The sequence below is a fragment of the Cuculus canorus genome, chromosome 1 (genome assembly GCF_017976375.1).
Source record: "Cuculus canorus isolate bCucCan1 chromosome 1, bCucCan1.pri, whole genome shotgun sequence".
In the NCBI taxonomy this organism is placed as follows: domain Eukaryota; kingdom Metazoa; phylum Chordata; class Aves; order Cuculiformes; family Cuculidae; genus Cuculus; species Cuculus canorus.
In genome coordinates this window covers 126180140-126188523 of record NC_071401.1, presented here as the reverse complement: position 1 = coordinate 126188523, position 8384 = coordinate 126180140, and the positions used below count along the sequence as shown (strand labels likewise).

Below are 8384 nucleotides of genomic sequence, written 5' to 3'. Positions count from 1 at the left end.
TAATAATACTGATGGACCTTGGGCTTCCTGGTACCCTGAGTCAGAGGACTACGAGTGTGGGAACAATGACTTTCCACTTGTAAGCACTGAAATTGTAAGGGATCAGCTGTATCAGCTCAATGTTCACAAGTCCATAGGGGCTGATGCGATCCATCCCAGAACGCTGAGGGATCTAGCAGGTGTTATGACAGGACCCTACTCAATCAGCTATCAAAAGCCTTGGGAGTCTGGGGAGTTCCCTACTGACTGGAAGCTAGCCAGTGGTATTCCAGTCTACAAAAAGGGAGAAGACCCAGGGAACTATAAACCTGTTAGTATAACCTCAGTTCCTGGAAAAATTACAGAGAAGATTATATTGGGTGCTACTGAAAGGCATTTAAAGAACAATCACCAGGTACAGTCAACATGGGTTCACAAAAGGAAAGACCTATCTAACTAATCTGATATCTTTCTATGATAAGATTACTCACCTAGTAAAGGAAGGGAAGTGGTGGATGCAGATTTTCTAGATTTTAGTAAAGCTACAGATACTGTCCTTCACAGCAACCTTCTGGACAAGTTTCCCAACTGTGGGATGAGCAGATTCATGGTACACTGCTTGAAGAACTGGCTGAAGAACAGAGCTTAAAAGGTTGCAGTGAATGGGACTAAATCTGGCTGGCAAACGGTCACCAGCAGGGTTCCTAAGGGTTCAGTTCTAGGGCCAGTCCTGTTTAAAATATTCATCAATGATCTGGATGCAGGAATTGAATGCAGCACTAACAAGTTTGCTGATGATACCATACTGGGAGTTGCTGTTGAGCCTTTTGAGGGACAAGAGGCAGAGGGATCTAGATAGGCTGGAGCACTGGGCAATCATCAACGGCTGAAATTTAACAAGATAAAATGATGGATTCTGCACAGAGGAACACTGGACACGGGTATAAACTGGGAGAGGAGTGGCTGGAGAGCAGCCCTGCAGAGAGGGACCTGGGGGTACTGGTTAACCGCCGGCTCAACATGAGTCAGCTGCGTGCCCTGCCAGCCAAGAGGGCAAACCGCATCCTGGGCTGCATCAGAGTATAACCAGATGGTCAAAAGAGGTGATTATGCTGTGTATTCAGCATTGGTGCCATCTCATTTTGAAATCTGTGTGTAGTTCTGGGCCTCACAATTTAAGGGTGTGAAGGTACCTGAATGCATCTGAGAGGAAGGCAACAAAGCTGGTGCAAGGGCTGGAAGGCATGTCCTTTGTGAAGAAGCTAAGGATTTTGGGCTAGTTTAGTTTGGAGAAAAGAAGGCAAAGGGGCAACCTCATTGCTTTCTACAGCTTCCTGAGGAAGGGAAGTGGAGAGGGAGGTGCTGATCTCTTCTCCCTGGTATTCAGTGATAGGACACATGGGAATGGTTCAAAGCTGTGCCAGGGAAGATTTACACTGGACATTAGGAAGCATTTCTTTATCAAGAAGGTGATCAAAAACTAAAACAGGCTCTCTAGAGAAGTGATCGATGCCCCAAGCCTGTCAATGTTTAAGAGGCATTTGAACAATGCCCTTAATAATATTCTTTAACTTGGTCAGTCCTGAATTGGTCAGGCAGATGGGCCAGGTGATCATTGTAGGTTCCTTCCAACTGAAATAGTCTCTTCTTCTGTTCTACTCTAATTCCAATTGTAGTCTATTCTATCTTCTGATACACAGTAGGGGTTCAGCTGATAACAGATTTCATGAAGTAATTCAGTACCCATTGTGTTGCTTACCAGGACTCCTCCTTCCCAGATACATAAGGGAGTAAAAAGGATTTTAACTCAGCCCTCTGTAAAATAATAACCTATTGCCTCCTTTTTTCCTTTTGTTTGTAGAATCAGAGGGCATAAACCAAAGTCCAACAAACAGCACCCAATCAGGATAGAAAAATTTACAGATTTACATTTTACAGCACTCCTAAATAGATTTATGTGTGGGCCATGTGATGAGGGCTGGGCCAGCAGCCCTTCCTGCTTTCTGAGGCAGAGATCAAGATTCCTCTGCTATGCAGATGGGAGAACGTAGTTTTCAGGGCAGAGTTTCTCTCATTAAATAAAGCAGACCAAACAGATCTGACACAGGTAAGCACTCCTCCACTGCTCACTCCGCCCTCTTCCCTAATGAGTTTCCTGCTTTTGTGGGACAGACCTACAAGAGCTGCAGAAGAGCAGAAGGTATGTGATCGTCTAGAAAGTGCTTTGGCTTCAGAACCTGGAATAATGGGCTTCTAATTTCCCCCACAAAACTCATACAACAGGATCTTCACATCGTTTGGTACCTTCCCATATTCACTAGATACTGGCTTTTATTTAAAAAAAAAAAATCTTTGTTGTCTCACTACAAGAAAACTCAAAAGGAGGAAGGGAGAGTTTTTGCTGTTGTCCCATTCTCAGCTCAGAAGGGGAAGGAGCAGGAACAGAAGAGCTTGCAAATTTTTCCTTGTGATGAAGAGAGAAGTTAAAACATGGCTGTTCCTACCGACCAAAACCTCTCTCTGGTAAGTATACACTGACAGTAAAAAAGGTAACAAGAAGATAATTTGTTCAGAAAGAATGTTTCTTTTTCTGGCATTTGTATATGTAAATTTATCTATTTTTGCTGTAACAAGGGAATGTATTTAGTGTGCAAAAGCACACAATGTAACGTGAAACTATAAAACTGTACATTTCTTTTGAGATGCGTATTTATAAAAAACATGCCCATTGTGTCATGCTCTTTTCCTTCAAATGTGCCTTCATCAAAACAGTGGGATAGAGGTAGATTAGTGTAACACACGCAAGATGACTCCTTAATTATGGTATACCATAGATCCCTGGTATTTGTTCCATATTGACTGCACACAGTGACAACTGCTGTCTCTTTCACAGAGATGAGATTTGGCATGGGAAACAGGAGGGACTCTCATGTTTGAGAATGGCACAAAAAGTACATCAACAGAAAAGAACTGGGGATATAGGCAAATATTCAAATGCATGCCTATATTTTGCAAAAATAGACATACCCCAGCTATATCTAAAACCTAAAGTAATGTTCTTGCTACAATGCTACACTGAAGTTAGATGCTTAGTTTTCTTTTTCAGGCAGCCCCATTAATAAGGCTACTTTTCTTCCAGGACCTGAGCTAGTATCTGAACCTTCATTATACAATGCACAAATGTCCTAGAATTGACCTTTAAAGTTATTCCGCATTTACTTTCATAGTAGTCTGAAATCTGCATCCGAGACTGCTCTAAGTCTATTAAGAAGATAGACGTTTTTAGATAAGCCTGGCAATAAGTGCTGATGGTCTATTTACGCATTTGATATCTTGCAATAGTATGTCCAAGTGTCCCCCTTATTCAATAAACATTCACATAGGAAATTCTAATACACTTACATTATATTGATGCATAGATTTCCCAGGCTTATTACATATGTGCATAGCTGCATGTTCTCATGATGGCATGTACTTGAGTATGTGTTCTTATTTTGGTCACGATACTGATAATGTGTTTGTATGCTCATATTTCATGACGAACAAACTATTCTGTCTTCCACAGAGGTCTGTGTCCTTAACTGCTCATCTATTCTCAACTCTCTGCTACCATCGTCTATACGACCATGTTGTTGGAGACAAAATGGAAGAACATCCGCCAGGCCTTATTGCTTCTTTTCACCGCTGCTCTTCTCGTTGGGGTCATCATGCTGGCTATTTCATCTACCATCAATCCAGTAGGCTACTTCTTCCTAGGGGTTGGGGGAGTGTGCCTGGTCGGCTATTTGCTGAGTGTGTTTGCTGAGTGTTACTTGAAGAATCAGCAACGTCATGATGCAAATGAGATACCTCCAAACAGACAAAGCCAAGCAGAGTAAGCAGCAACTTGATTATTCCTCTTACTTTAACTCTCTCTCCTCAGATATGGCTATTTTACATATTATTTTTCTGCCCTTCCCCTGGGGCACCAAACATAGACTACATTTCAGAAGATGAAAATTATTTTTAGGCTGTTTTCCTTCATTCTTCAGGTGGAGGTTGCAAATGTCTATGCTACACACATCCTGTGTCTTTTTCAATATATACTTTCCTTCCTCCAGGAACTGATCCACTAACAACTTCCAAGGTTAAACAGATCCAGGCCCAGTTTTATTTTCCTTTGAGTAATCGAGTCTCACCAAACAATGAGTCAGACAAGGAAAAAGAAAACATGCTGAAGCAGTACTGACTCTTAGCTGGGTTTAGGTCTACAAACCTTATCACCAGAGCAACTGTTCCTCGGCAAACTTTTAAAAAAGAAGCTGTAACTGGGTGTGTTTCCAGTCTTCAAAACACAACTTGATACTAATAAGGCCTGATTTTGAGAAGCTCTGAATACTCCCACATCTTTTTGGCTTCGTGTACATTTGCAGGTTCTCAGCATCACTTAATTTAACCCCCAGTTGCCTACTGTAGGTGAAAAGTTTAAACTTATTTGTATCTTTGCTTCCTTGTCTGTATCATCCAGCTAATAATTATCCACATCTATAAATGACTTGACATTTTCAAATACAGGGTGTTGTAGGAGGGCAAAAATGTTATTATGTGTTTACTTTTAGAAAAGTCTATATTGGGCTTTGCTAGCCTGGGGGGATATGAGAAGAAGATAAGTATCTTTTTATTTAAAAATAGGACCTAAACAGGAAAATGTTTCTAAAGTAACGTTTTTCTTTGCAGATATTCTTTCTAACACAAAAAGCTAGTTTAAACTAAATGAAATACAGAATTTTCACCACTTCTCAAAAATAGATGAACATTGAGCTAATTATTAAAAAAGCGATGTATAGTAATTCATTTTAACTGAGAGATTTTAAATGAGGGACAACATCCTTCCAAGCTGATATATTCTATGATTCTATGATCAAAGCTAAGCCTAGGACACCAGTGTGATTTATTTTATTTATTCTGGGGAGTGTGGGAAAATGGTTACATTCTCTAGACCAGCAAACAAGAGATTGAGTTAGCTGGACAAGTGAGCTGATCCAGCAGCAGAATATCAGAGTAATACCACATGACATATCCTGTCTCAGTCACATCTACTGATTGTCCTTGTACCCACATCATGTGGACTACCTGCACCTGCATAAACTAAGCTATAAAATAATGAGTGTAACTGCCACTCCTCTCTTTGTGCACAGGGTGAACACTGCCTATGAAGCACCCACCTATGAGGAGGTAATGACCATGTCAGCTCCACCAATATGGACAATTGCATCCAATCCAGCCTTAGTGCCCTCACCACTACCACTGAATGAGCCTCCTCCTTACAATGCAGTTATGGAATCATCTGCCCAAGAAGAGATTAGGGTGGATGCTCTCAGGGTCTCAGAGTCATCAGACACAAGGCATGCCCAGGAGACAGACACAGGCTCCAGAATGCCGTTGCAGCTGGTGCTACCCCCAAGACTGCAGCGGTTTGTTTCAGACATCCACGAAGTGAAAGGTATTGAAGACAGGTTTGAGCCACTGGAGCCACTCACTCCACCACCTGCTTATGAGAGTGGCATCAACGGTGAAGTATTTGAAGATGCTTTCCAGCCCTCCGTAGTATGATTAATTTCACCTTCTATGAACTCAAAACCAAACTCTCACCCCAATACAGGGTGCTCCTGGAGGGAAGGTGAAAGAGCTGAGATTTTTCACACCCAAAACTGTAGAAATTTGTCTCACCATTCTTTGAACCAGAGCTGATCTACAGACACAGCTTTTGATCTCACTAGAATCTTTTTGCTCAAAATATAAATCAATGTAATACCACAATGCTTTTGTCGTGGCAAGCTACATAAAAATCCCTGTGAGGAAAGTTGTGTTATACACAGCAACAATTTTCAAACTGGAGATACATCTTATGGAGGAGAAGAGTGAATCATGAGAAAAAGCAACGTTTCCAAAGGACCTCTGTAAAATGACTGTAGGATGCAGCGAGAAGAATCTGCCTTGAAACAGGGGGGAGCAGAAACAGCACTAAGGAGGTTCTGTCTGTGCATCACAAATAGCAGTACTGCTGAGAGCTGTGCGATCATCAGCCACCCTAAAATCCCTACAGAGAGGCTGAGGATGCAGTTCCCTGAGCTGCTACTTTGCAGCAAACAAATTTATGGTCTCTGCCATTTGTTGCTATCCCTCTGCTGCTCTCGCTCCATGTCTTCAGCTGTGCTGCACAAGAGCGTGACTAAGGGGAGGGTGGTTGTTTTTATCTGGAAGCCAGCACCACCATGCCTATCACTTGGGGTTGAAAACCTGATGCGAGCATGGCTCCATAAAATATTTCTGTTGTTCACAAGGTTCTCATCCCATACAACCTGCAGTGGTGGACAAGAGGGAGATAATATCAGTTCTTCCCCTGTGCAATACATGCATATGTGTGTATCCTCTGTTTAGACCACAAGTCTTTGCAGCTCTACAAGAAGGTGTATTCCTCTGCTGTACAACAGCCCTGAACAGATCACTTGAGACACTTCATTGTCATGATGGCAAACATTTTTGCAGAAAGGTCAATGCTCCTCCAGTTCCCCATAATGACATTATGCCCAGAGGCTTCTCTCTGGACTCTGTAAAGGGCCAGTCTGTCTGTCTGGGCCGCAGCTGCAGCACAGAGCACCTGAGAACAGCATATGCAATCTCCATTTTGATGGCTCTAGGTTGGAGCCAGGTTCTATCTCTCTCTCACTGATCAGTGATGTTGTGTGGTCTTTTAAAATGAGTGAGTTAAGGTGATGAGCTCTGCAGCATTAAAAATGGTCTGCAGTATGCAAAGACAATTATGTCAGGTGAATGTCCAAATACAAAAAAAAAAAAAAGAAAAAGAAATATGGTGGTCCGAATCTCCTTTGAAGGAGAGCAGCCATCATTACAGCCCTGTTTCATACAACTGTATCGTTTTTAGTTCATATGAGGAACTATCAAACCATAGGCTACAAGGAAATAAATTATTTCTTATTGTTTGATGCTTTACAGTTCAAAGAAAAAAAAAGAAAAAATAAGACCTTTTATGTTGTTTATAAATAAACAGGACTGCTAAAAATACCTGGTGGCATCATTTGTTTTTCCTTCCAAAAGAAACATTCCACAAAGGCATGGGTTTGCTTGCATTCTGCTTATTTGATAATCTTGGCTTAGAAAAAGGATCATAGAAACAGGAGAAGCATAGAATGTCCTGAGTTGTAAGGGACCCACAAGGATCATTGAGTTCAACTCCTGTTCCTGCACAGGACAACCCCAACATTCATACCATGTGTCTGAGGGTGTTGTCCAAATGTTTATTGATTATTGTCAGGCTTGGCATCACAACTGCTTCCCTGAGGAGCTGTTCCAGTGCTCCACCACCCTCTGGGGGAAGAACCTTTTCCTTATGTCCAACCTAAACCTCCCCTGGCACATTTTCCTGCCATTCCCTCCGGTCCCATCATTGCTCACTAGAGAAAAGAGATCAGCACCTGGTCCTCCTCCTTCCCTTGTAAGGAAGCAGTAAACTGCGATGAGGTCTCCCCTCAGTCTCCTCTTCTCCGGGCTGAACAGACCAAGCAACTTTAGCCTTTCCTCATACCGCTTCCCCTCTAAACCCTTCCATTTCTAAATCTACAGCTCAATCACTTCAATATCATTAATAATGAAGCAGCTGTGATACCTCTATCGTAAAAGTGTTTTGAGAGACAAATTTGCTGATAGAAGCAATGTAATTTGTTTAAAGTGAATCAGTTCTTGCATTTGTGTCCTGTATCAGCCAACAGAAAAGAAAAAAACACAATAAAAAGCAGTACAGGTGTGCCACACAGGAAAAGAAACTTAAGAGTCTAAGCTAGGCACCCCAGGACTTTTCTGAGTGCACCAAATTGCTGGGAGTCAGGAAGAAATTCAGTTGATCAACACAGGTAAAAACCAGCAAAACAAAGACCAAAAATTTCGCCAGTTATGATCACTAGAACTTTTGTCTTCAGCATCTGTAAGGGTTATTCAAGCCTTCGGACTTGTGTTAAGTTTTGTGTGTCAAACTCCTGTGACCCAACGAACACCTGTTGGAAGCTTTACATGACGAGAGCTGTAAATTTGCTTCTGCTAAAAGCATGCTTATTTACTTTTCCATTCATACCCACGTGTACCCTGTGCGCTCCCCTTCTTCTTGAGGGAACTGGGCTGTTTAGCGTGAAGAAAAGGAGGCTGAGGGGAGACCGGAGGTTGTAGAGAGATAGGTGCTGGTCTCTTCTCCCAAGTGACAGGTGATAAGAGAAGAGGAAATGGCCTCAAGTTGAACCAGGGGAGATTCAGATTGGATTTTAGGAAACATTTCTTCACTGAAGAGGCATCAGGGACAGGCAGAGGCTGCCCAGGGAGGTAGTGGAGTCCCCATCCCTGGGGGTGTTTAAGAG

The 8384-nt window shown here is 42.2% G+C and overlaps 1 protein-coding gene across 1 annotated transcript; it reads left to right on the top strand.

Annotated features, from left to right (window-relative positions):
* Positions 1-1625: 1625 nt before the first annotated feature.
* On the top strand, positions 1626-6993 carry TMEM139 (transmembrane protein 139). The gene is made up of 4 exons (XM_009566673.2): positions 1626-2086; positions 2350-2502; positions 3545-3853; positions 5157-6993. The coding sequence occupies exons 3-4, from the start codon at positions 3606-3608 to the stop codon at positions 5569-5571; spliced, it is 663 nt and encodes a 220-aa protein (XP_009564968.2). The 5' UTR covers positions 1626-2086; positions 2350-2502; positions 3545-3605; the 3' UTR covers positions 5572-6993.
* The last annotated feature ends 1391 nt before the right edge of the window (positions 6994-8384 follow it).

Coding starts and splice junctions, on each gene's coding strand:
- TMEM139 (XM_009566673.2), top strand. CDS start 3,606: ATGTTGTTGGAGACAAAATGGAAGAACATCCGCCAGGCCTTATTGCTT. Junction 3,854..5,156: donor AACAGACAAAGCCAAGCAGA/GTAAGCAGCAAC, acceptor CTTTGTGCACAG/GGTGAACACTGCCTATGAAG.